Source organism: Aulonocara sp. 'chitande type north' Nkhata Bay, linkage group LG15 (genome assembly GCF_057382095.1).
Source record: "Aulonocara sp. 'chitande type north' Nkhata Bay isolate Kocher_YH1m ecotype deep benthic linkage group LG15, A_spYH_male_GT1.1, whole genome shotgun sequence".
Classification (NCBI taxonomy): Eukaryota; Metazoa; Chordata; class Actinopteri; order Cichliformes; family Cichlidae; genus Aulonocara; species Aulonocara sp. 'chitande type north' Nkhata Bay.
Genome location: NC_141358.1, coordinates 18,153,971 through 18,181,360, shown reverse-complemented (window position 1 = coordinate 18,181,360; position 27,390 = coordinate 18,153,971). Strand labels below are relative to the sequence as shown.

Genomic DNA, 27,390 nt, shown 5'->3' with positions numbered 1-27,390 from the left:
CGTGTCACATGTTTCAGCCAATTTAACAGACACCCTGTTTTATTCTTTACTGTGATCCATTTTCAAACAAAGAAAATTGGGTGAAAATGTGGCACAAAATACTCACACAGCCATTATAATGCAAAGCATGTTTATTTTACAGTTACTGCTGTCTAATAAAAAGGCCTGGAAAGAGAGTATGTGCTTATAATCATTTCAGTATAAACAAAATGAAGCGATACTGATATTTACATGTGGGAGGTTCAGCAAAAACTTCCAACAGGTGATGGGTAATGTCCACCATCTAGAGGCAACTCTGGGAACTGCACCACACCAATAATAGGGTTTTATGCTTTAAACTACAGTGACCATAATCGTGCAGTCAGTAATGCTGGGTTGTTGTTGTTTTTTTGTTTTTTTTAAAGAGTTGGGATTTCAATGTTTGCAAATCCTTTTGCCTCCCAACATAGCTTTCATTTGAGCCAATTCATCTTTTTATTTTTTTGCCCATATTGGGACATTAAAGTCTGCAGAAACAGAACAGATTTGTACAGTGAGAACTGTTTGTGTGTACAGCAAAAAGCAAAACAGCACATCTTTCAAACACCAGAAGAAACAGACTTTGATTTGTAAAAGAATTTAAGTTTTTAGTTTTTCCCCTCTATACTGTACAACAGAGTTTAATTACAAACAACTAGAATCAAAATGTGATCCTGGACTCATTCCTGGTCTCAACATAATAACACTTCATGAATCTCTCTGACAGTCTTTGTCAGCAGGTTCTTGGCGGGAGTGAACGAAGCCACAATGTCTTCAATCTGTTGAATCCTAGCAATACACAAAAATGTAAAAATTTAATGTTATACTTGAAGATAATATATTATTCCTTTGACACGGTTACCTTCAATAGTAATATGCTCCGTAAAACAACGTAATTTCTGTCAGTATTCATTAAATAAACAATAGGTTTTTTAAATCTAAATTTCTTGATTTATATTAAAATTTTACTTACGTTGTGCTTCCAATTAAGTTTTTAAAGCTCTCTACTTGCAGGACACAGAAGTGGTTGATGAGAGAGATGCCAAAGACTACCTCAAATTTGGAAAATTTCTTCAGAGTGCTGAAGACAATGCGCACTCTGGAAGAATAATTGAATGTTATACACCTCAGTATTGCAAAATGCAAAACTGCATGCAGATGTGAATGATTTTTTTGGATCAAAAAGTGGAATATTTGTTATTTCTGTGAAGCACTGTAGTTCTTACTTGGTGTCCATGCAGCTGATGTCGAGTATATCCAGCCGTAGCCCTCCCCACAGTTTCAGGAGACGCAGTTCCTCTCCCAGAAGACGACAGCGACTCACCACCAGGCTGACATCATGGAGCAGCTGGGAACAACAGCAGGCAAAATACGTTACCACAGACTGTATAAACAATAAACATACATCTTCTGGGTCTCATCACTTAAGCTAAAACAGAGTAATTTAAACTGGCATTTGTTTTAATGGCCACCAGGGGGCGATCACTGCAGATGCAACAAAAGTATGCGAGAAACAGCCCACAGGCCTGATCTAATTAAACACAGGCACTTTTCTCTAGTGCTTTATCACACGCATTCACATTGGGAGCAACTCGGGGTTAAGTATCTGACCTATTTTACATGAGCCTGTTTCTGTCCTTTGTATGCATCTGGTGTTTATTTACACTTACCTTTGGTACTTGTCTTCTTGTTGGGTATTTCTTTACCCAGCAACTTTCACCTTCAATGTACTCGGAGACCAATTTGTGAACAAGGCGTGCATGGCACTGCGACTTCTCATCTGGTAGGAAACATAATTGCTTTCAGTACATATTCTTCATAGTAAGTGCAATTAAAGGTAGCCAAAGGCCATTAATTTAGCATGGCAGGTAGGATGAAAAGAATAACCATCTAATAACCATCCATCACAGAATGCTTCTTGTACTTATTTTCTTACCATCGAGTTCCAGTTTAAAAGTGATGTGTGTTATTTTCTGCTCAGTGTCGGCATCATTACCTTCAAAAGCAGAAAAACAAAGTTATTAGAGTGTGCCTTAAAAAAAAAAAAAACCCCAAACCAACAGAATTAAGCAAAATCTAAATTTTAATATTGTTCAAGGTTTGCGCAAACACTACTGACTGAGGTGCAACCATGAGTACAAGATATTCACAACTGTTAGAAACTGCTTTAAACTGTATGAGAAAACATGAAAAAAAGAAATACCATTGGCCTTTTCAAACACCAGCTGCAGATGCATGGTCTCATGGAGGAAAGTGAAGACTCTGCAGTTGTCCCTCATTTCTCTGAGCTTCCATTCATTCATCCTGATGTAAACAATGTACAAAACCAGTTTTGCGTTATCATATTTATTTACAGGACTGGTCTAAAGCTGTAAAAAATGTTCCTGGTACTGACATATTCAGAAGGCCCATATGAATCTCCAGGTTCCTCGTTTCAGCTCGAAGCCTTTTGACTTTACTTGAATTCTGCTTCTTCTGCATCTCTAGTTCAGGTATTTGTCTTTAGCAGGAACAAAGAAAACAAAGAAGAAATAAACGAGACCGCTCAAAACTGGTAATTCTCAACATTCACTGCATAATTCAACGAAGAAGAAGAAAAAAGGATAGTTAATTTTAACCGACCTCTCATTATCAGCCGTCGTCTCAGTGACTCTCTTCATTTCTGTTAAACAAAATGAACCAGTAAAGGCACTTAGGACTTATTCAATTAAACTGACGTAAAATAAAAAACAAATAGATGAAACTGTATTAAGTTACCTTCCTGCAGCGACTTCAGACTTGGTTTGTCTTCAAACCCTTTTTCTTCAACTGCAGCAAATTCTAAATGAAGGAGAATATGTTAGGCTAGAGCAACACATCCAACCTACTTGTGCCCCCAGAGAAAGGTTTGCTAACAGGTCATCATCTTCCATCAAAACTACTGACAACTTTGGAAATGTGCCAGCAACAAAAGCAATCACATAGAGATTTGCGGTGCAGCACCATCTTTGCGATCGATTTCATCTAGCAACAGCCAAACGATAGAGAAATACATATGTTAGTGACTGAAACATTAGTTAATATCTACAAAACGAGCAAACTCTGTGGTATATCACAAACAGGAAAGTCATGTTTTCAAAGTAGCTATACCTGTTTCTAATTCACAAATACAGTCATCCAGAGTTTTTATCATCTCATCTGCTTCCTGAATTCTTCCTCTTAACTTCTGCTGCTCCTCCTGGAAACAAAACCAAAACAAAAAACAAACCCCAAAACAAAACAATGTCAATTTCATTTTGCATTCAAAGAAGTCCCCAATTTTGCATTTTAGTGTTTTTTTCTAAATGTGTGGAAGTTCTTACCAGATTCGCCTGCAAAAGATTTGAGTACAGAACCTCCTTCAGTTCATGTGACTGAACTTTGCTTGTTTTTCTGAAGAAGTTATTTCTCTCCTTTAGTTTAGCACCGAAAGATTTCAGCTGTTGATTCAAACAAACGCCGCATTGGGTGAATTGTGGGAACAGATGCCAAATTCATGTCACACACAAGCGCACAGCAAAGGCCAATAGCTAAATAAAGTTAAATAAAATGCATTGCAATTAAAAAAATATACACTGTAAATTACTTAATGTTCATCCTGCCCAAATAAATGTAAACATATCACATAAAAAAAAAAAACTTTGACTAATACCTCTTTATCTGAAGCATATCTCATGTCCTCCCACAAAGATCTATTGACAGTATTAAGAGGTTTGTTTAGATCCTGCATTCGCACCTTCAGCCTAGAAAGAACAAAACAGACATGTTTTTAAACTTCAATTGTAACGTATGAGATTAAACATAAAAAGAATTGTACAATTTCTAATGAGTTATAATTGTGTTTGTAAGCTACACCCAGTTTTTCCTTGTGATTTTGTCAGTTTACAGCGATACAGCGCAATTCATCTAAACCAGTGGTCCCCAACCCCCGGGCCACGGACCGGTACCAGTCCGTGAGTCGTTTAGTACCGGGCTGTGAGTGTTGAGACTCAGGTGTGAATTTTATGGTTTTCAGGGTTTTTAACGTTAATTTTTAAATTGTTTTTATGGTTACACTCAGTTTCTCTGGGTCTTACCCCGTGTGTTATGAATAAATTTTCTTTTTTTGGTACCGGTACTGGTTTTATTTTGTTGTATTTATCCAGGACACCTTAAAGGCCGGTCCGTGAAAATATTGTCAAACATGGTGCAAAAAAGGTTGGGGACCGCTGATCTAAACCACAAGTTTAGATGAATAAATGTATTTAACTACTTAATGTTTTCAGCATATTTCTGTAGATTTAATCATGTGTACAGTATATGTTATAAAACTTGAAGTGCACATACCCTTCAACCTTTTCGTTGAGGTTAAAGACATCCGTCTCATAAACCATCTGTTTAGGACGACTGATATGTTGGTCTTTCAGTAAATCCATTGGTGAGGCCTCTGTGTCTGACAAAAACTGAAAAAACAACAAAAAGAAGTCACTATAACATAATATTTTTTTTGTGTATATATAATGGGGAAGTAATTTTTAGCACAGAAGATTGACCTACTCTGCCAGGAAGGACACTCTCCCGAGGATTATGGATGACAAAGTCAATGCCGAAGAGTTTAAAGAACTCCAAGACCGTTATGGTGCCATCTTTGAGTTTCTGTAATCAAGGCATCGAATGCAGTCAAATATGAGGCTAGTGCACATTTTCAGATTTCAAATAAATCAATTTTTAAAAATAAAACTTCTTACCATCTGCACATCAACAGCACTGTCTTCAAGCTGAGATTCAAACAAGCTGTGTTTAAAAGCTAAAAAACAAAACCAAAAGAAAACAAAGATATTTAATAATAATAGTGTAAAAGGAAACATTATTTCAATCAGGAATACAAGATCTTAATGATGCCCATCAACGTCAAAGATAAGAACTTACTTGACTCAGATGCAGTTTCACATTTGATGCTGGCTGTGTGATTGCTGGAGGAATCTATTGTCTGTGTAGTCGTACGAGCTGTAGTAATATTACTGTCACACTCTATGACCTCTGACTGCAATGCACAAGAAGAAACAAAACACATGGGATAAAAGAAACCATATTAAAGGTAAATTACGTAAAACAGAGAAAGCTGACCTACCACTTCAACAGTCACACAGGATGTTTTCATTCTCTTTTGATCCTCCACATTAGTTTTATCTTCTGGCAGAAGTCTCTTTTGTCCATGAACAGGGCTAATGACATCTTCTTCAAACACAGTGTTCTCTAAAGGCTCGACCATGTTGAACTCTTGACTTTTCTGAGGACTCCTAGTGTCCAGTGCTTCTGACATATCTTCATAACTACCCAGCTCTTCATCATAAATATCACTAACATCATCATCAAAGTTGTTCAGCTCCTTGGCAACGTTGACGGTGATCGTCTTTGTATGGTCTCCTGAAGATTTCACTCTCTTTGACTCATCAGGTTTGCATTTTTGGGGCAGTTTCGGCTTAAAGCCTCCCAGTGAGATTCTTGACATAAGCTGTTTGGTCTTTGAGCTGAAAGGAGTTGTAGTAATAGCATCACTGGGATGCTCTGCTTCTATAAAACACTGAGCTCGTGCATTGTCTTCAGTGTTTACCAATTCCATTTCAGCTTCTGGTTCTGCCATAGTGACAGGTAACGTTTTATCTTTTGAGTTTTTCCCCAGGTCTTGTTCCAAATGATGCAAAGGTGCAGTGCAGTTATCAGTTACGACTGCACTGGGAGCTGCACTTATCATGTGACTCAAACGCCTTACTTTTGACTGAATATCAGCTAAACTGATTCGTCTAGACTTTCGTGAGCACAATGCATCCACATCCTTTCCAGGAACCTTGGGTGAACTTTCCATATCCTGTGATATCAGACAAGCTGTAGTTCTTGGTTCAGGTTCTTCTGTGTTCTCCCTTTCATTTGAGTTCAGAGAATCTGGCACATTCATAATTTCCTGGTCATCAGGATTGGATAACCCCAAATCACCACTCCTCTGTGATGCAATCCCAGTTTGCCGCAAATGGTCTGAATTGGGATCTTGTGTGGAGGACAGGCGCTGAAGGGGGTCATCTGTGCACGTCTGACCCAAAATGCATCCTGTTTGAGCTTCAGTCATATCCATGCTCAAATTGATTTCTGTACAGTCCATCATGGTTGTACTTACTGGCTTCTTTATGAAAGATGAAACCAAACCTGGAGCTTCACTTTCAGTATTCATAGCAGGTTTCTGTGTTTTAAGCTGTATCAGTATGTCCCTTGGGTCAGTAGCTTTTTGAGGGGATGGTATATCATTGTCCTGTGATTTAATATCAGTCCATGGGTCACTTGTGTTTGACAAGTTTTTAAATTCTTGATATAAATCATGTGCTGATGAAGATATGTTTCCATGCAGACCACAGGCTTCACTATTTGATTTCTCTACTTTAAAAGAAAAACCCTGGATTTCCTGGATGGGCAGAACCTTTTGCAATGGTAGAACCAGGTATGGTGCAGAAACACTTGGAATACTTTCAGTGAGGCACTCTGTCATATCCATTGCTCCATCATTTGCATTGAACCTCCCCGTTTTTTCTTCGGAGGTAGGTGGAAAATCCACATTTTGATGTAACTTCTTGTCAAAATCAGTGGCAATCTTTACAGTGTGACTTCGTGTCATATCCATCGCTGCATCATCTGTACTGAACCTCACAGTTTTTTCTACATTGAGAGGTAAACTGTGATCTGACAGCAACTTTACATCGGTGGCAATGTTCACCATGTGACTTTGTGTCATCTCCATGGCAGCATCATCTGTACCGAACCTCACAGTTTTTTCTCCAAGAGGAGGTAAAAGGTCTGAATTGTGATCTGACTGCAGGTTAAGGTTGGTGGCAATGTTCACCGTGTGACTTCGTGTCACATCCATGGCAGCATCATCTGTACCGAACCTCACAGTTTTTTCTCCAAGAGGAGGTAAAAGGTCTGAATTGTGATCTGACTGCAGGTTTAGGTTGGTGGCAATGTTCACCGTGTGACTTCGTGTCACCTCCATGGCAGCATCATCTGTACCAAACCTCACAGTTTTTTCTCCAAGAGGAGGTAAAAGGTCTGAATTGTGATCTGACTGCAGGTTTAGGTTGGTGGCAATGTTCACCGTGTGACTTCGTGTCACATCCATGGCAGCATCATCTGTACCGAACCTCACAGTTTTTTCTCCAAGAGGAGGTAAAAGGTCTGAATTGTGATCTGACTGCAGGTTTAGGTTGGTGGCAATGTTCACCGTGTGACTTCGTGTCACCTCCATGGCAGCATCATCTGTACCAAACCTCACAGTTTTTTCTCCAAGAGGAGGTAAAAGGTCTGAATTGTGATCTGACTGCAGGTTTAGGTTGGTGGCAATGTTCACCGTGTGACTTCGTGTCACCTCCATGGCAGCATCATGTATACTGAACCTCACTGTCTTTTCTCCATTAGCAGGTAAGAGGCCTGTGTCTTGGTGAGACTGCAGTTCTAAATCACTGACAATGTTCATTGTGAGACTTTGTGTAACTTCCATAAGGGCATCATTAACAGGAACCACTGTCTTCTCTTTGCAGTCATTGTCCACATCAAGCTTAACCTGAGAAAGACAGTATAGCAGAGCACATGTGTTCATGAAGATATGTTTCCACACAGACCAGAGGCCTCACTATTTGATTGACTTTTTATGACATCTCAGGTTTGTAGTAAAATTAAAATGTCTTACTGAAACCATATAAACTTGATAAAAATAAAACAAATGCCTTTAATGTAAAGCAAATATTGACCAAAATGACCCTGTCTCTTTAAATTTATTTGATCCTTTGTTAAAACAAAGGCATTATTTGGTGCAGATACCTGAATAAAACTAACCACAAAAAGATCAAGACATGTTTATGCTCACCTGCTGTCTTTGCACCTTTGTGTTTCCAGAAGTCTTCAGGAAGTTTTCTTTACCTTAAGGTGGACATGGTAAAACTGAGTGAGAAACAGCTACCTGACCATAACTTCAATATATAATAATTATTAAAACTTAACTGAGGCACTCTGTACATTTTCTATGTAAAAAAAACAAAACAAACAAAAAAGCCCAATAACTTTGCCGTTTTCATACCTTTACAGCTTGATAATCCAGTTGCTTTACTGTTCTGCCAGTCAGCTTTTCTGACATTACCACTTTGGGCGTGTATGCTTTGCGTGGGAAAATGATCCTGAAGACGGGCATCTGTAGCTGTGCCTGCATCCCCTTCCAAAATGTAGCCAGTTTGAGCTTCAGTCATGTCCATGCTTATGTCTGCTTTGGGACATACTGCATTTCCATTAGAATTCATTTTAGTAATCATAGGATTAATGCTGGAGGAAGCTGTAAGGTTTTTTGACCCTGGATCCAAACTATGTGCTGACAAAGATGTGTTCCTAGGCAGATCACATATTTGACGGTCTTGTTTCTTCTCAGAATTTACTGAATTGGATGCTGAATTACTGGCAGTGTTGGTAGTGAGGCCATAATTCTTATCCATAATACCGTCATCTGGAGTGAATCTTAAAGTTTTCTCTTTAGCAGGTAAAAAGTCAAAATTTTGGTCAGACTGTACTTGCAACTGGTGGATATTTACAGTGTGACTTCGTGTCACATCCATACAGGCATCATCTGCAGAAAATCTCACTGTTTTCTCGCTGTAGTTGTTCTCAATGTCAGGTTTGTTCTGTGGATGGGAAAGGAAATACTTTGAGTATACAGCAAAATATCAACCTTGATTTGGCAATATGTTCTATCTTCCAGACCAGCTAGAACAAGTATTGCGTTGAAAAATAAAAGGGGAAAATATTTAATCTCACCTGATTTTTTAGTGCCTTTGAAGATGAAGCTTCAATGCCTAAATGTGGAAATGGGTAATAAATAAATAGATTAGCTAAAGAAACCAGAACACTGCAAAACTAGTGAAATCATTAATTAACTGGTTGAAAATAAATAAATAAATAAATAAATAAATAAATAAATAAAGGAGAATCTGTTTTGGAAAATAAATTTCAGGAAATTAAATACAAAAGCATTCACATGACCTGAAACGAAGATTTAAAGTTTCTGTCATTTCCTTTTTTTTATTCTTAAGCTCTGGTAGAGTAACTTTGTATGGATTACAGTTCAGTTTTGCTTTCCCCCCCTCTCTTACAATAGGTCTTGGTTCAGCAATTAAATTCATCTACTGTCTGAAATTGTGTTTAAGCTCCTCCTCACTTTAGATTACCCTTTTCCCCCCTCTCAGAAACAACAGGGTTCGAACAGCACCTTACCTTTATGGTTAGATGATTTGAGTGCTTCACTTATCCGCTGTCCTGAAGTACCATCTGCTTTCTTGAGACAGTGGGTGTACATGTCTTGTGGTGGAAAAAGAAACTGAAAAGGATCGTCCTGCACACCTTCCAAAACGTGGCCAGTTTGAGCTTCTGTCATATCCATGCTTAGTTCAGGACAGATGATAACGGCTTTAAAAGGCTCTCTAACATTTTGAGTGGTATTTAGTGGCAAGTTTTCTTTATCAATATCTGCTGATTTTTCCTCTGGAACCAAGGGACCACAGGCGATGTTTACTGTGTGACACCCAGTCATGTCCATAAACTCGTCATCTGCAGCAAACACTACTGTCTTCTCTCTGCATTCGTTTTTCGCATCAGAGCTCACCTGAAGAACAGAACACAAACAATTACTACATGCCAACCAAAACTTTACTTTGAAATAACAATTATTAGCATTCAAAGACAACATTTTAAATCTATACTATGTTACGAGCAACTAAAGACAAAACCTCCCATGCATGACTTGCTTATATGTTCTATTTCATCTAAAAGCAAAGTTTAAAAAAAAGAAATGCCAAACTTACCTTATGTCTTTGATGAGGAGCAGGTACGAGAGGATTTATCAAGGACACTTTATCTGATAATTAAAAGTGAAATGAAATTAAGGCCATTTGAAATTCCATTCAATTAGCATTAAAACTGATGAAGCATAAAATTCATACAATGCATACAGGGATAATTTCCTTGCTCTAGTATTAGACTTTCATAAAGTTGTGAGCCTAGACGACAAGATATTTATGAAAAATGGTCTACATTAAAGGAACCGTGGCAGAACACAAATTTGTCGTCTCTGCTTGGCATCCCATATTTTCTTCTTATCACTTATAAATGCTGAAGAGTTGTCCTTTAATTTGAGTGACAGACATAAATGTGATACCTTTTGGGTTGGTTAATCCTGATGCTTTACTGCTCTGCTGCCGTTTCATCTGTGAGTGGGTGTACATGTCTTGAGTAGGAAAAAGACACTGGAAAGGATTATCGTCATCATCACAGACTCCCAGGATGCGACCTGTCTGGGCTTCAGTCATATCCATGCTCACATCATCTTCTGGACAGAGTGCACTCCTGTAGGAGGATTCTCCAGTTTTCCTGGTGTTATGTGGTGTCTTCTCCATCACAGCAGAAACGGACACTGGAACTTGATTTTCTTTATCCAAATTAGGCCTTTGTGTTTTAATCTGGACCAGGGAGCCTTTTGTTTCTTCAGAGGATGCTTCAGCAGGAAGAGTCATCGTTATGTTTACAGCATTAGTGCTCTGGCCACTTGGTTTAGACAGACTTGCAAGGAAGTTTTCAAATCCAGGATCCAAACATGACAATGATGTGCTTACATCGACATTTCTGCCTGTGGATAGTGGTGGGACTGTGGCTTTATCATTTATCAAGCGATTTTCTCCAAGAACTGGGAAAATGTCATACTTGTGAAGGGGTATATCTTCAGGTATGTCTGCAGCAATATTTATAGTGTGGCTTTGGGTCATGTCCATGGCTGCATCTTCTGTGGAAAACATCATTGTTTTTTCCCCAAAGTCATCTCCAGTGGCCTAATAAAGGTAAACAACCTTTGGTCAGTTAATGGGAACAACAAATGTTAAGTTAAAATACTTCTGCTATTATTAAGCATTATAATAATGTAATAAATGCAAATATCGACTTCAAATTTACCTTATCCTTTTGTTGGGAAACATGTAGAGGAGCATTCAAAAGAGTTTCCATACCTACATTTGGAGACCTGAATTTAGTAACAGCAATCTCTATAACTATCTAACAGATAATGTGGACAGTACATTGAAAACAATGATCCTACCAATTATTTCACTCCCATCTTCAGTGACTCCCTCTTGCACCCTTGTACAAAAAAATCCAAAGCATTTATGTGAGAGATTTATTTGACTCTTTGTGATAAGACTTGAAATTCACATGACAGGCTGGACCTTAATAGCTCATTTCACCTTACCTATTTTGTGTGGTTGTTGCTCCTGCTGTAGAATAACATACAATATAATTATAAAAATTACAAAAAGTTTTAAAAATTACATTCTTATACATAATACTACATTACATACTTGCTGTTATTATTTCTTGCAAAGGGCTTCGGACAGGGGAGGCATTTTTGACATCCCTATAAAGAGAGAAGCGCTGATTAGGTCAACTTGTGGTTAGGTACTTTTTGTAAAAGGAGCATTTCTTCGTGTCTCACTTAGAAAACAGAAGGACGTCATTAGCAGGGGCAAAACTGACTCGTCTTGAATTCCTCTTTTCCACTGGTTTGACACGTTCCACCTAAGAGGAAAAAGGCTAAATTATATCACCACTTTTTAATTTTTAAACCTTAAGGGTGTCTACTGCCACAGGCAGTTGGAAATCTTATATCAGACTCTCTGTTTACCACATTTTCTTGCTGATCTTGGTCAGGGAACCTGGCTGATTTCCGTGGTGCTTTTAAAATCTGAAAATTACAAGGTGCAAACAGTTTAGTTCATTTGTACAGAAATAAATAAAATCACACCTCTGATTAAGATACTTACCGAGGAAAGGCGGCGCCTTGAAAATCCACTGCCTTCACTGTAACACAAAGCATGAACAATAAAACTATTACATAAATATCACAATACATTTGTTAACATAAGGTGTAAAGTAGGAATGCCTCGATATCAATGTCCTTTTTATTTAATACAGTAATTTCGCACTCACTTATTTTTTGGAGGATCCAGAGGCTCCATCGTCAACTGTACGAATATAAAATAATGCTTTATATAGAAATCATTGTTTCTGCAGTGTCTTCCTGAAACCCAAAATGTTGCTTAAGAAGCATTTTTAATTTGTCCTGGGTATTTGGGATTAGCAGACATGATAAGTGTAAAAATGAAGCATTATCTTTGGACACAAAAACAATTGTTTCTAAAGTAGTGGCAATGGTTTTATTTGACAATAATTACAATAAATTCACCACTGTTTAACAAAGTTTAAAAGACTTTATTAAGCAGAATGAAATGCTGGGGTAAGACCTTATGAGCTGTACATGAACAAATGCCAACAAACAGTTATTGCTGCTAAGGTGGTTCTGGAAGCTCCTGAATCTCGGTGTGTAGTTGCACAGAGTCCTGTGCAAACTTTCTTTTTCACATGACCGTAAGTTACAACCTTGATTTAAAAAAATTTTGAAAACTTAAAGTTACTACGCCACACCTGTCAGGTGTGCAAAAGTAACGCCACTGTTCTCCAGCAGCCATGAAATGGGAAACCACCACTACACTGTCATTCAATTTACCAAGACCTTATGAACAAATGCAGCTCGATAAATACTGCTAACGTAACTTATTTGAAATAATAAACAAAGCTAGGCAGCGTTCTGCATTTCCCCTTGTAAAAATCATATTTTAAATAGACAAACCGATAACCACTAACTCTGACGTTACTATTAGCTTCCCATTCACGTAATCAAACAAGAAAACAACCGAACACCAAAGAAGCATTACGGCGCTTACCTTGCTATTGTTGATTGTGATGTTGCGGCGTTCTAAGACAAATACGTTTTTTATTATTACTTCTTAACTAACTTGAAACCATTTTCAAGTCGTTTATCTTCAACCACATTGCATACGATACGTAACAATTTTGAAGCTAATGTGAACAAGTCTCGATGCTAACGTCTTGAGTTTTGAATTTAGCCGCCTTCACGCGTGCGCACTGAGGTCCGTCTGTAGCTTAATTTTTATTTAGATAACTGGAGTGTAGTTAACAACAGCCTGTCAATTAAAATGTTAAAACTGATAACTCAGTTTAATTAAAAAAAATCTTTTGAGGAACACAATTACTGAAAATTTATTTTATTTACACAGGAAATAACGTTAAAACCGGAAATGGTCGCAGAGGGCGGGACGTTTTTAAAAATTGTCAACTGGTATTTGTCTGTTGAGAATTCAGCTTGCATACTTAGTGTCCTTAAAGGTAAGCATTGATATTGTGCTAATTACCTAGATCACATTCAGTAAGCGACTATTATTTAAGTACTGCTTTTTTGATTTGTTGAGTATTGAAGAAACTACGACCGATATCTATTTTTCCATAGAGGTCGGTCGTTTTAACAGAGTTTTATGTGTCAAGCTCCCCTAGAGGGATCTCAGTGAGGCTGCGGTGAAGAAATAAATAAACTTAAATAAAACGCATCGATTTTTGAATTATCTGGTCAGTTTGTCAGACTTCTGATTTAAGTAGTTTAACATGACTGATATCCAGATAGTTTAGAGTTTTATATAGTCTTTGCTGTCTCCATCAGGGATTGGGGAACTCCAGGCCTCAAGGACCGGTGTCCTGCAGGTTTTGGATGTGTCCTTGATCCAATACATCTGATTCAAATAGCTAAATTACCTCCTCAATATGACTTGAAGTTTTCCAGAGGCCTGGTAATGAAGTAATCATTTGATTCAGTTTGGTACGGAAGCTGCTCTGCCAGCAGCCGTAAATCACTACAGAGGGTGGTGAAGGCAGCAGAGCAGATCACTGGCATGAGGCTTCCTGCCATTCAGGACATTTATCTCCAGCGATGCCTCCGTAAAGCACACAGCAGCATCAAGGACCACAGCCACCCAGCACATCAGCTGTTCTCCTTGTTACCATCTGGCAGACGTTACAGGAGCCTGTCTGCTCGGACTACAAGACTTAAAAACAGTTTTTTACCACCAAGCCATACGACACCTCAACCACAACACTTAAACACACACAACACAGCACTCAGAAGCTACCCTGCAGCTTCACAAGTACTCTGTTAATCTGCACTGGTCACTCCACTTTATTGTTATTGATATTTATATTTAAAAGTGCAACACTGTAATTTTCTGCTGCTCATTCCTCCCGTCATATTTCTTTTCAAGATTTTCTTATTTAATCACTAGTGTACATATATTTATAGATGCATATATATTAAGATAAGATAAGATAAGATAACCTTTATTAGTCCCACACGTGGGAAATTTTTTTTTCTCTTTTACCATGTCTCTCTAATATTTTGCTCCTTACTATTTTTCTATTTTATTTTATTTTATTATATTTTCTCCCACTGTATCATGCTGCTGAGTGACTGCTGCTCATAAAACACATTTCATTGCAATGTTGATCCTGTGCTAACTTGCATATGACAAATAAAACTGAAACTGATTCAGGTGTGTTGACCCAGGGTGATATCAAAAACCTGCAGGACACTGGTCCTTGAGACCTGGAGTTCCCCACTCCTGGTCTACATTCATTGAAAGTTTATTGTTACATACCTCAGTCGCAAGATTTTAGAGTAGCCTGAATGCGAAACAAACCCAACAACAACCTCTTACAGCAGTTAATTTTATTTTACTGTTATACAACATCTTAGTGAAAAAAAGAAATGAAAACACCCAGGATACAAATACGGTCTTACTGTCTTGTGTTGTTTTTCCCATGCAGGTGCCTTTTATTATTGCTGACATTATACTTTTTAGGAACAGTCATGTCTTCAAAAATTCCAAGAGGTGAGGTGAATTTGAACTTTTCTAGTTATTTCAATGGATTACTTTAATTTTGTTAACAACTGTCATTCTTCCAGGTATACACCCATCTACAGAAACAAAGAAAAACAGTCATAAACAAGAATCCAAAGACACAGCAACTGCACCCACAACAAGCACTGCTGCCCAGAGACCAGATGGTGTCCTTAAACCACATAAAGAAAATGCACCAAGGTAACAAATTATGACCAGGTAGAATGGTCACAGTTGTATGAGAACAATAAAGGTTACCAAGTGCATGCATCTCAATGTTTCCCTAGTGATGTTAGGAGTCAACTGTGGTAACAAAACTGTGCCTGATAATTTCCTGGCTTACCTATTCAGCATCATGTAGTGTAAAGACTATCAAACGTTTGCTAGTAAGCCTAAATGTGTATATTCTCTTAGTACATGCCAGACTTTAGATCTGCTGAATTCTAATTTTGTTTCACTTTTTTGTCTTTTAGGAAAAATGTTGCTCCTAAAGTTCAGAAGGCGTGAGTCTTTCATAATCATTAACATGGGTATTGTTTAAGCCTGTTGGTTTTTGCTTTTTTTCCTAACAACTTTGATGCACATTTTCATAGAGTCTTCACTAGATATGGACAACAAGCAGAGCTCAAAGAGCAAAATCAATGTTTGATTGCTGCCAATGAGGAGCTGGCGAAAAACCTCACAGACACACAGGTATAGAAAGTAATTGCTACCACACATGACTGCCCACTGATGTTTGTGGGCTTTTGGTTTATGCACAGCTCTCTTAAGGTTCCACCATACCATTCAAATCAGGTTGAAGTTGAACTTTTGACTGCTTTGAACAATCTTTTCTTTTTTAGCCATTCTGTTGTAGATGCTGTAGATACTGCTATGCTTTGGATTGTTGTCCTGTTGTATGAACCAGTTTATGCTTCTTTTTTTTCTTTTCTTCAAAATTGTGCTGTCATGAGCTTTATCGTTTAAAATATGATTATTTCAGGCCTACAGAATCTAAGGTGTAGCCCTTGTTTTGATTAGGTTTTGTTTTTGGCACTTAACTGAGCACTAAAACTGGTGCTCGGTTAAGTGCATTTATTAGCAGCACCTGGCTGCTACTTACTCTCTTAATTCCTATTCTTTTCTTTATGCATCTGTCCTCTTTAACATTATCTGGTACAAGTTTATAGGAGAAAATGCAAAAGGGCTACTTCATGGATGGATCTGACACAAAAGACACCAAAAACCCAAGCGGAATAAATGCCATGTTTGGTATCAGCCACAGCTGAACAGCCCTTCTGTGTTATCTTTTTACCATATTCTATTTAATTCTGAATTCATTTTCCTATTACAGCAAAGAGTAGCTAAGCTGGAGCTGCAGTGCTGTGACCTTCAAAAAGAGAATGCAGAGGTTCAGAAAAACCTGAAAGACTGCCATGCTCTTCTGATTACTGCCAAAATAGACCCAGGTAGAAAAAATACAAAAATATATTTATCAGTTTCAGTTTCTTCAGTGGTTTCTGTAAGAGACTTAACAGAAATACATCTTTCATTCTTAGTATTGGGCGAAAGAGTTGGAGACACTGCACGGCAGAATGAAAGTCAGAGGAAAGAGGTTATGGTATGTTTATTTGATTTCACTTTACATTATGATATGTTTACACTTGGGTTTTATTCGTTAAACATTTAAGCAAACTTTAAATCATATTCACGCAAATAACCGCAAGCTGGAATATAAAGGAACACCAGAAGCATGCACTTATTAGTTTGTTTCATGCAAAAATAAATGTGCAAATAAAGAACAAATATTATAAATGCACCCAATATACATGTATTGTAGACACCCACAGGATTTATATAATCATTTACAGAAACACCAGGTTAAAATATTTACTCCTTGTATTTCAGAGCATCTCTGCAGACCTGCTGAATGAAATAAAGGCCTTTGGTGATATTGCGTCACAGCAACGTGCTCGACTAGAGGTGAGTAAAACTCTGCTCAGTGAAAGTAACAGGTCACTAAAAGTTACGTTTTATTTATTATTTTTAATTATTTTTACAACCTTTAGGAAATCCAGGAAACGATGAGAGGCCTCAAGGAGGCACGAGAACAAATGGTTCAAGAAAGGGAGAACTTTTCCTCTGAAGCAGCTGAACTGGAAAGAGCTCTCAAAGAAGCGGAAGCTCTTCTACTCTGAACATTTTCATTGATTTCTTAATTTAAATTGTGTCCATTTTAAAGAGTAAACGTGTATATATATTTGCAGATATGTATTTCTATGGCAGTGTGAGTGAAACTGAATAAAGAACCATTTCCACACGTTCCACATTCCTTCTTATGTCAGTGTACAAAATTTAATGTCACCCAATTTGTGTTTTTGTTTTGTTTTTTAAGAGGGACTGGCACTTGTATAGAGGCAGTGTGTCTCTTATTCACCCGTTCACACATCAGAAGCAGCAGTTCAAGGCACTCACCTGCTACCAAGTGCAACCTGAGGTACATCCTTTGCCAGGAGATATGGCCAGTTAGTAGTCATGGCTATTATAGTCTTTAGTACTTGACTAGAGCTATAAAACTATTAACAGTTTAAAATGGCTAAAAGAAGGACAAAAGTTTATTATATTCTATTGATTTTTCTCAAACTATCAAAGTTCATTGCTTCCAAGACAAATTAAGACCTTTAACAGTAAAGCCATTTTCTAACATGTATTTACAATATCAACAAACCTAACTGGGACTCTGTGTGTTATTAACTATTAGAGTGTTTTACAGCAGTTTACACTTAACGGTACGGGTCTTCAGTCTCAGTGTGTCTGTTTCTTCAGCTCAGCCAGGTCGAGTAGGGGTTTGTAAAGCTGCTTAGACTGGTTTTATCAGTGATGTTACTGACGCTGCTTGACTTCTCATCAGAGGCTGGAGGTAACATGCGGGAGGTTTTGTAGTAGTAGACGAACAGGAAAAAACCTGGCAAGCAGAGAGACATGGTCAGTAGTGTATAGAGAAAAGGCAATTTGCATGAAGAATATGAAATATTTTTGTTCTTTCAAATAAATATGCACAGTTTTTAATATTAAAAACTGAATTTAATCAATAAAAACATCAAGTGTTATCCTGTGAGTGTTATTATGCAACACGGTTGACTTAGAATGATTGAAAGGTGCTTGCTGGTTGTCAGTACCTTGGAAAGAATTGAGGATGGTGAAAAGGTAGAGCGCGGGGACCTGGAAGACACCATAGGCAAAGAAAGCAAAGCCCCATGTAATGCCCAGCATGAAACACAGGCCCATGACGCTTAAGATGTTTATGCTACTTTGCTCCCCTTTTGCTTTGGCTCCTTTGACATTCCTGAGACAACAGAGCCAGGACATCATGATGATGAAGGTGGTAAAAGTGAAGAGGAAGACCAAAGCATAGTAGCCTATGTTGATGATTAAGTGGACACTGTTGTCTGTTATCCAACACCTTAGAAGGAAAAGACAAGTCAGCTTTTCTGAAATTTAATATGAAATGTAATGGAATAGTAATGGTACGTGATAGTGTAGCAGGCTCACATCATCACTCTATCTGCAGCGTTTCCAGTGTTTTGGTAGCTGATGACTTGTTCACCATATTTCCCAATGCAGAGCAGGACAATCCCAATAACTGAAGGCAGTACTGGAAAAATAAATGGGGAAAAAAATCAGGTGAAACAGCAAGAAGGAAAGAGTGAAACTTTCAAGAAGTCTATAGATGTTCAATTTTTAATTATAACATAAACTTACTCCAGCTGGTAATGGCGATTTTCAGTATGTAGCGATGGATTGCGATTTTCCCTCCTGTATACAGGCTCAGACACAGGTGGAAGGCCTGCGCAGCAAACCAGGTGAAAGTGGCCAGCATAAAATAGTGCATTAGAGCCGCCATGATCTTACAGCCCACACTGTTGTTCAGGTTCGCCACATAGTTATTGACCAGGAAAGTGAGGTTAAGCAGGAACAAGGCACACACAAGGTTGATGAGGATCTTTGTGGCATTAGTGGCCTTGATCCGCCTGTATGGGGAGATGATTAACAGAGAGGAAACAAAGCGTGAAATAATAATGCCCTGTGGGTCTAAATAATTAGCAATCAAGGTATTTGTTGATTTTGGTAATTATTTCATTTTTAATTAATATAAATTGGGAAAAACTGACAAATTCAATATTCTCACATGTGGAGATTCGCTGAATTTAACAGTTTGTAAAAGACTAAAGCCTGCTTAGTCTTTTACAAACTGTTAAATTCAGTCAAAGAAATGTGAAGGGCAAGTTGCTTCTGAGAGAAACTTGGTTTTGAATATCAGCAACCACAAAAGGTCAAATTTCCATATTGCAAATACAGTAAAATAAACATGGTTATAGACAGTAAAAGTAGGAGAGATGTTACATACAAATAACTGTTTTAAAGGGAAATTATGATAAAAGTGATATAGCCTCAAACAAAAAGTATAGACGATCATTTCAAGTTACAGTTGAACTTCCCTTTTTAAGCCATTTTAATACAAAGTCCCAAGTTTTCAGAAGCTCAAATTTTAGATTGAAAATTGACTGACAATCAGTTTCACTGCCCAATAAAACCCGTTCCCTTGTTATTTCATGACAAGTAAAGCACACATAATACCTGAAGTTGATTCAAACCCTTGGACTTTATAGCTTTTAAATGTTAACATTTTGTATAGGAGGGCCAAAGAGATGTTAGCATAAGAGAGACGTGCCATTTTTTAGCTGAAAAAACACAATAGACCTATGTGGGAGATAGCAAAAAAAGTTAGGAGTTTGCAAATCTAAAATCTGGTGCTTTCTTAAATAGATGCAATACTCTGCCCAGCTCAGGAACATCAAAAGACCGCAGAGGAACACTTCACAAAATCTAACCAAGTAAAGACCACTCTTGAGAAGGTGCGTGGATCACTGTCAAGATCTACAATCCAGAGACATCTTCATGAATGGAAATGGAGACAAGAATCTACACAGCACAACAAGATGCAAACCACTGGTTACATTCAAGAACAAGAAGGCCTGGTCAGCTTTTCCAGAAAGATCCCCAAGAACCTGGTGTGGTGGGATGTGGTTAGCTGCACGAGCAGGGTTCAGGGGACAGTGCCAGGGGAGATTGGCCAACACAGCTGATTTTTATCATCTGTTTAACCTCTTGCAGTAGCTGCTGGGGCCTGGGGAGAAGCAGCATGGACTGAGAACGGACTGCGGAGCAGAGCTGGGCTGAGCAGGAGAGAGCTCCAGAGCAGAACTGAGCGGTCAGCTCTGGACAGTGTGTAAATAAACGTCACCTAAAAGTGCAACTGAGAACTCTGTGTATGCATGTGTGTTGCGCCATGGTCAGCTAAACAGTGTTATATCTGGAATTTACTGGGGAAAAAAAAATCTTCGGCCACACGAAACCAATATTAACTTGTATCAGAATGACGCAAAATGTCACATATTAGTCATGGTGGAGGGGATGCTATGCAACTGGCAAAAAACGCAGGTGGTGCCCGTGTAGGCTAGCCGATGTGTGTCATACATCTACAGAGATGCAGGTAACATGCACCTGCTTTTCTTTAAACAATGCTCATTCATAGAGGGTTGTGTGCTGAGGACTTAGAAATACCCCAGGAAACATGGCAGGTAAGGAAAGTATTATATTTGCATAAGATGTACACTGATACATACTGCTGATATTTCCATTACATAACATCAGGCCCCTGTTGATGAATCTCATTTCCCTGTGGTAAACATTATAACACCTCATCACAGTGTTCCACTGTCCTGGAAAGCAGCCTTATTTACATGAAGCTTCATCACACCAGCTGCCAGAAAAGCACGTCTTTCTAAACAAGATTTTAAAAAAAATTCTGTACAGTGTTTGAGGCTATTGCATCAATAACAATTTTGCTCTATTTTATTCATAAAGATCCCAATCATGTTTTGTTTTTTTCAGGAATATATCACCTAGTTATAGTGAGAGCTGTGAATTAATCTGGTAAAGACTTAGTTGCTTACCCTTAAACAGCAAGACTTTGCTCTTATACCCCTTTGTGCAATAAACATTACATATTAAGGTCCAAATTATTTAAAACCTAAACAATATTTCTATTCACAATTAAGGATTTTGACCTCTGATGATGAATTTTACAGTTTCTCTTTACTGAGTCTCTCTCTTTACAGAGATTTTTAGAGTGATTTTATATCTTCTTCCTGGGATAAGTATTAGAGACCTATACAGCGCAGTACTTATTATATCAGCTAATTTTCAATAGATTTTCTCTGTAAAGCTTATTCTGTTCTTCTGTTGTCATCTGTATTAATGCACACTTTTTCTTTTCTGACTATTATATAGTTAAAATGCTTCAATATTGGGAAAAAAAAGCCCAACTTACTACCTTGAAAGGAAGTGCATGAAGAGGACTATGGCGAGGAAGAACATGGAGAGTCCACAGCCAACTTGGGTGATGATTGTGAGGTTTTTAAAATCAGAATCTGAAATGGTTTCATTAAGAGGAGTCTGCAAAAAGCACAGCAAAGCACATCTCATATGAAAACAGTGCCTCGAACAGAAAATACAGCCCCAGTAATAGTAGCTAATTAGATAAATGGGCAAAAAATTAAGTCCACAAACTGTGGAAAATGTCTGAATAATATTCCTCAACATAAAATTGTGACCAATTTGATTATCGCCTAAAGAGTCAAATTCAAAATGAGCTCGTATTTCAAAACAGTTTAAAGATTTCTTATGTTTTCTGTGATACATTGTTAATAAAATGTGGGTTTACTAATGATTTATAAATCACGTCATTCTGGTTTTATTTACGGTTTACACAGCATCCCATTTTTTGGAAGTGGGGTTGTACATCATTACAGAAGAAGAAAAACATACCATCAAGATAGCGAAGAATGTCAAATGTGAACACTGACACGTAATGCCATGTTTAGTTACATTTGTCACACAGCCATCACTCGTCCAGTTTGGTTGACTTCCTAAGAGAAATAAAACAAGGAACACAATGACGGCCTAACCATCCATAAGTTCAGTTTGCTCAAGTGTCAGAATTTATCTGCTTGTGTCATTTGTACTGCTGATGAGAAATGGTTTCAAGACTGGTTTAAAATAAAACTTCAACTTCTGTTTCCTGATAAATAATTCCACACATTGAAAGCACCATAAAACTCACACCAAAAACTTTTAGCATGCATCTGTGAGGAAACACACTTTCAAAACCATAAAAGTAATGTGATCAGTTTATGTCCATTTTCTGATTTTTACTTGATACCATGATACAGCTGAATCTTTAAATTGGCCATCAGATACGTGGCCTTTGCAGTGGAAACCATGACCCTGTTGTTGATTTTTACTTTGTTAGTTATTCATGCTATGATGTGGCACTCACCAGAAACTGGGTTTCTGTTTTCATTATCTCTCGCAGTGTTTTCCATGTTAAAACATTTGCATGAGCTTTTTTTTTTTTTTAAAGTTCACCACAGCATGTATTATTGTGAATGCAGGCTAAACTGGTCCGATACTGATTCCAGTAAAACCAAAGAAATGTTGAGTTTATTTAGTCATGACAAGTCATGGCAATGTGGTTAGTTTTGTGTTTTTATAACCATCTAACACCAAATCCAGTCTCAGAGAAGTTTGGAAAAAAGAAGACACAACCTCCAGTCTATTAAGTTGTGTTTCTGTACTTAAAGTGTTCTTCTTCTTCTTTCCCAACCTTATTTTGATGTCCCTAAACATGTTTTTTATTAGTTCGGTCTCATCCAGTACTGATTTTTGTTCATTGTCATTCAATTAATATTTTCCACATTTAAAAACTAAAGGTTGGAGTTGTTTCATATTTTTCCATACGATTAATTAATAATACATTGTTAATTAGCATTAAATGCTAACTTGATTAGCTTTAGGATATAAAAACTACTCGGTTAGGGATAGAAAAAAAATCATGCCCTTTTATTCTTGTTTATGCAAATATCTAGTCCCATGGCAGGCATCTAGTGCATTTAAGCATAGAGAGATGACCTGAAACCGAGCATGAGAATGTGGAAGAAAGGTCATTTAAGTGACTTTGAATGTGGCATTGTTGTTGATGTCACGTAGGCCGGTCAGAGTATATATGCAGAAGATCGGCTCTGACAATAAATTCACTTTACTCAAATGGACTCCATAGTCACCAAATCCCAGTCCCATAGGGCACCTTTGGGATGTGGTGAGATGAGATGTGAGATTCACATCATGGATGAACAGCCAAAAAATCGGTAGCAATTGTGTGACGCCAGTGCGAACCAAAATCTCAGGAGAATGTGTCGAGCGACTCGTGGAATCTATGCCATGAAGAAATAAGACTGCTCAAAGCCAGTATTATCAAGACAAAGCGTAACTAATGACATGGCTGATGAGTGTATGCTTCCTACTGAAATACGAGAGTTACAAAATTGTGTTGATTGTCCTGAAAATATGTGTCTACCAATACAAGCAAATACAGTGTTTTTCTGTACATATTTTGGACTTTTACAGAGAGTGGGCTCAGAATTCACTGGCGTCATCATTGAGCTGATCACTTAAGACTGTAACACTTCTCTCTTAAATAATGTAGAGAAGAAACTTTTTGCTCAGCTTTTCTCAGCAATACATAAATAATATGTAACACACAAAACTGTAAATGCCTTATGTCAATGTGCAAATGAAGCAGAGAAGCTACCTTGACCATTCCATGAATGACAAGACGGTATCCCTCTCTGCAAACAAATCAACAGAAAATTAATGAATTTATGCTCTTAAAATGGAAAACAAAATAGAGAAAAAGACCCAAAAGACCCAAACTTTTCACTTACATATGTCATATTCGTAAAAACAATGTTTATTTTGTCTGTGAGGTTGGCGATAGCAGCTCCCATTTCAATGGCTAAAACTTCATTCCCTAAAACAGTACTGTTCTTCTCATCCTGAAAAATCAACTTATGGTCAATCCATCACTGAACATGAAATTTTACATTTGAATTAGCCTGTAGCCCCTTACCTTAGCCATATTAATAAATCGGAAAAGAGCTGCAAATGGGATACTGACGTTTTGAGCGATAGCTTTATCAAAAGCTTCTTTTGGCAGCATAACGGCTCTTGAAAATGTTTTCAAAGTTTCTGTGTTGTCTATAATCTGCAGGAAAGAACACAGAAAGAGTCAGGCTCAGTGCATATTTACCTGGATCTTACTCAAAATACCACAAAAATCTGCAATGTGATGCCCAAGTAAGCGGTAACTTGAACATACTGTAATAACTACATAATAATCTTAACTGTTGTTTTTAGTTGCTGTAACTGTTTCAATTGCACAAAAAAATCTATAATAAAAAGGAAGTTGTAGGATTGTACATGCAATTATGGACAAAGGCCCCTTCCAGTTTGTAGGTGTCATGATTTCTAGGTAAATCTTAAATCGAAGCAATGACATTTTGGGAACCCGCTACTGCTGGGATTTTAGTGGAGGAAATGCTAGGACAGAACAATAGAACGTGTAAAAGTCAAAATAAATTTAATTCCACCTACATTTATGCTGTCATTTGGAGACTGATAAGCAAATAATACTTCTTCTACTTCGTCTTTATGTGTTTCTTTCACCAAAACTCCTTTGACTCCTTCTCCTACAGATATTTCAGCTGAAGATCCATTTATGTTGGCGGCCAAGTTGCTCATGTCATTCATTAGTTTACTGCAGACAGATGTGAGAACATTTCTATATTATACTATAAATGTAAGATGCTGTACGTAAAACCAGTTTTTAAAAAAACATGTTTTACAGTGGGGGGGGGGGGGGGGGGGGGGGTTAAATGTCAAAAACCAAATTAAACTTTTCAGCATTTTCCTTCTGGGGAAAATAATGTAGGAGTTTTTCAAAGCTGCTAGAATGTCTTACACGTAAGTTGTTTTTTGGCAGCAATGTGTGACGCACAGTTTAATTGTATTAGTGAGATATGGAGATCACTTTCAACTCTTCAGTTCAATAGTAAGGTTTACTGATCCTGAGCCCAGTAGGTAGTAGTGCCTAAATCTAAGTAGCAAGTGAAAGCAAAACTAGACAGTGAGTGGAAAATGAGAAAAACCGAGTGGAAAACTCAGATTTAGATCTTCTAGATATAGATCTTCTTAAATAACTCAATAGAAAATAAATGACGAATACATGCAGTATATCATTTGGTAAGTGAGTGTGTCTTACGCGGCATTTGCAGGAATAATTTCTCCTCCCTTTTCAGAAAGTGTTGTATTAAGTACTTTTTTCTCCTCAGGCTTTTTCACTGGATTGTTACAGTTTATACAGTTGGTGGTTGTTGAGTTTATGTCGATTATGTATTCATTCTGGAGATTTGGAGCTGGAAGGTGGAGAATTTAGGTTTAAACTTAAGAACTCAACATTTAACAAAATATAAAGAAAGGTGTTATTTTACTCTCAGCATTTTACTTATATGAATTTTATTTAATCAAATTATGGCATAATGCAAATACTCTGTTAGGCAAGATTTGTCCGATTCATTGTGCACTCATCAGGAAAAATGACTATTATGAAAGTGTGATACTTGCCTGCACTTATCTAAACTTACCCATGGTACTGCATTCTTCTTTACCATAGGCAGAGTTTTTACACACCGTGTTTGTATTGATACATCTGATGTGACATAACTCTTCAGCATTATTTTGTCAGATTTTACCACCACAATCAGAGAAAGAAAGGCAGGAGAAAAAAAATTAACATTGCATTCTAATCCTTATTTTCAAGGTTTCAACTTTTAAATGTTTCCTATTAGCTCTGCATTTTATCTTTTCATTGATATGAATTTACCTGTGTCTGTGGTATTGAAGCTACAGTTTTTACCTCGATCTGGATGACAAAAATGTTTGGTTAATTAGATATTTTTTTATTTTATCATTTATCATATTTTATCATTTTTTAATCTTTTTTATTTTAATTTGCTAACAATGCTGAAAAAACAAGAAGTTCAAAAATATAAAATACTGAAGAGTTGTTTTACCTGGAAAGTTCAATTGTGTGGTGTTGCAGAATGTCCCATACAGAACGTACATATGCACACGTTGATCTATATGCCATTTTGAAATGTGAAGTTTCAAAATGTTGCTATTGTTTTTAATTTTTGGCCAAGTGTCCTGAATTTTTCTGGTATAATTTTCTGGTATTAAAAAACAACATACAGATACATTTTTATTTGCTAAAATGCTGATTAGAAAGTCAAATATTGGCAACTAAAACAATATGAAACTAAGCTGGACTCACCCAATTCAGTTCCGTTTGTCTCTACAAATACTATGCAATTCACTTTTGCTGTAAAGGCAAAGAACAGTGTGTGTTTTTAATACATTTAAATCTTTTACATGCCTTAACAACTATAAATCAATATCTAGAAAAAAAAACATTTTCAGAATTTTATTGGATTGACATTTTAACAAGGTCTAAATAAAGTGCATTTACAGGGATGAGGCATCTCACACAGGACAAAACATCCATGTAAATGTGTTGCACTTCATGTTTATCTAAACTTGGAGTTTGTCCCAACATGCTTAAGTAACCTGTTCAAGTTACCTGATTATAACACATCAAAAGGCTCCTTTAAATGAATTAATCTCCATAAAGTCTTGTCGAACCAGGTCTCATATTAAAATGTCAAACCGAAATGTTCGTTATATGTTGCATTTCCAATCAAAGTTCCCAGAAATCTCAATCCCAGTCCAATTAATTTCAACAGGTCAAATCTTTGGCTTTTGTTTAACTTCCTCTTTGTTGGACGGTGATTGCAAAAACAGAGAATCTCATTTCATCGCAACTTGTGAAAAATGAGAAGCAGTTGTAACTGAAACGTGTATTTGACTTACTCTGTCCCCAGTAGTTTGTTGCATTGATATTGCCATAGAAACTATCGACAACAACAGAACTTTTTTTCTGCTTGAAACAGTTTCTGATATCCATGAAATTATTTTTATTGGAATTTCCATTTCTTGAACGGTCATGTCCAGAATTGGATGACCCTGAAATAAAAATTGACAAATATTTTTATCGATTTAGTTAACACTGACATTATAGCTACCATAGTTGAACTTGTGATATTCAAAATTTTTGGTCATCTTGTTTCAAAAGTATAATTCATTTAAAGAAAAATGAATTGTGATACACTAGCACTTGCTGAACGTTTAGCTAAGATAACAAATGTCCTGTAAAGATTCAGCAGAATTCATGTACTCACCTGGACCCTGCAAAATGCTCATTAACAAAACCAAAGCAGTCCAACTGAGCCGAGTCATGTTTGGATGGGATGTGATGTGAGTCAGGATGTGTGACTCATTCAGTCCTGCAGTTAACATATACCAAGTATTGTTCAAAAGCCATTTTTAAAAAGGAACTTTCAGCCAAAGATGCCCCAAGCATTTCATTTTTTACCTTTCTCTGGCTGAAGTCAAATCATTAGTCAGCAGAGCACCTGGAGAGGAACTGAACCTCTGGCAATGTGCA

At 37.2% G+C, this 27,390-nt stretch overlaps 3 protein-coding genes across 3 annotated transcripts; 1 reads left to right on the top strand and 2 right to left on the bottom strand.

The window, feature by feature from the left end:
- Nucleotides 1–119: 119 nt before the first annotated feature.
- Nucleotides 120–13,117, bottom strand: knl1 (kinetochore scaffold 1). Its single transcript, XM_086264770.1, has 32 exons — nucleotides 12,867–13,117; nucleotides 12,073–12,107; nucleotides 11,907–11,943; nucleotides 11,768–11,827; nucleotides 11,579–11,661; nucleotides 11,445–11,500; nucleotides 11,336–11,360; nucleotides 11,186–11,226; nucleotides 11,044–11,096; nucleotides 10,256–10,922; nucleotides 9,903–9,955; nucleotides 9,316–9,703; nucleotides 8,860–8,897; nucleotides 8,135–8,726; nucleotides 7,925–7,977; nucleotides 5,147–7,621; nucleotides 4,945–5,059; nucleotides 4,764–4,822; nucleotides 4,573–4,671; nucleotides 4,363–4,478; nucleotides 3,689–3,779; nucleotides 3,360–3,476; nucleotides 3,148–3,235; nucleotides 2,776–2,838; nucleotides 2,641–2,680; nucleotides 2,414–2,518; nucleotides 2,222–2,322; nucleotides 1,955–2,014; nucleotides 1,689–1,798; nucleotides 1,245–1,366; nucleotides 992–1,117; nucleotides 120–807 (listed from the first exon to the last, which is right to left on the bottom strand). The coding sequence occupies exons 2-32, from the start codon at nucleotides 12,099–12,101 to the stop codon at nucleotides 711–713; spliced, it is 6,159 nt and encodes a 2,052-aa protein (XP_086120896.1). The 5' UTR covers nucleotides 12,102–12,107; nucleotides 12,867–13,117; the 3' UTR covers nucleotides 120–710.
- knstrn (kinetochore localized astrin (SPAG5) binding protein) lies at nucleotides 13,103–17,194 on the top strand. The gene is made up of 9 exons (XM_086264771.1): nucleotides 13,103–13,329; nucleotides 14,815–14,879; nucleotides 14,954–15,089; nucleotides 15,362–15,391; nucleotides 15,482–15,581; nucleotides 16,222–16,336; nucleotides 16,427–16,488; nucleotides 16,776–16,850; nucleotides 16,937–17,194. The coding sequence occupies exons 2-9, from the start codon at nucleotides 14,858–14,860 to the stop codon at nucleotides 17,063–17,065; spliced, it is 669 nt and encodes a 222-aa protein (XP_086120897.1). The 5' UTR covers nucleotides 13,103–13,329; nucleotides 14,815–14,857; the 3' UTR covers nucleotides 17,066–17,194.
- LOC147312899 (adhesion G protein-coupled receptor G2-like) lies at nucleotides 16,485–27,242 on the bottom strand. Its single transcript, XM_086264772.1, has 17 exons — nucleotides 27,125–27,242; nucleotides 26,757–26,909; nucleotides 26,161–26,208; nucleotides 25,901–26,056; nucleotides 25,711–25,749; nucleotides 25,472–25,552; nucleotides 25,090–25,243; nucleotides 24,423–24,585; nucleotides 23,899–24,033; nucleotides 23,714–23,824; nucleotides 23,581–23,617; nucleotides 21,759–21,859; nucleotides 21,265–21,386; nucleotides 18,630–18,898; nucleotides 18,420–18,522; nucleotides 18,047–18,330; nucleotides 16,485–17,832 (listed from the first exon to the last, which is right to left on the bottom strand). The coding sequence occupies exons 1-17, from the start codon at nucleotides 27,240–27,242 to the stop codon at nucleotides 17,690–17,692; spliced, it is 2,217 nt and encodes a 738-aa protein (XP_086120898.1). The 3' UTR covers nucleotides 16,485–17,689.
- Nucleotides 27,243–27,390: the final 148 nt, after the last annotated feature.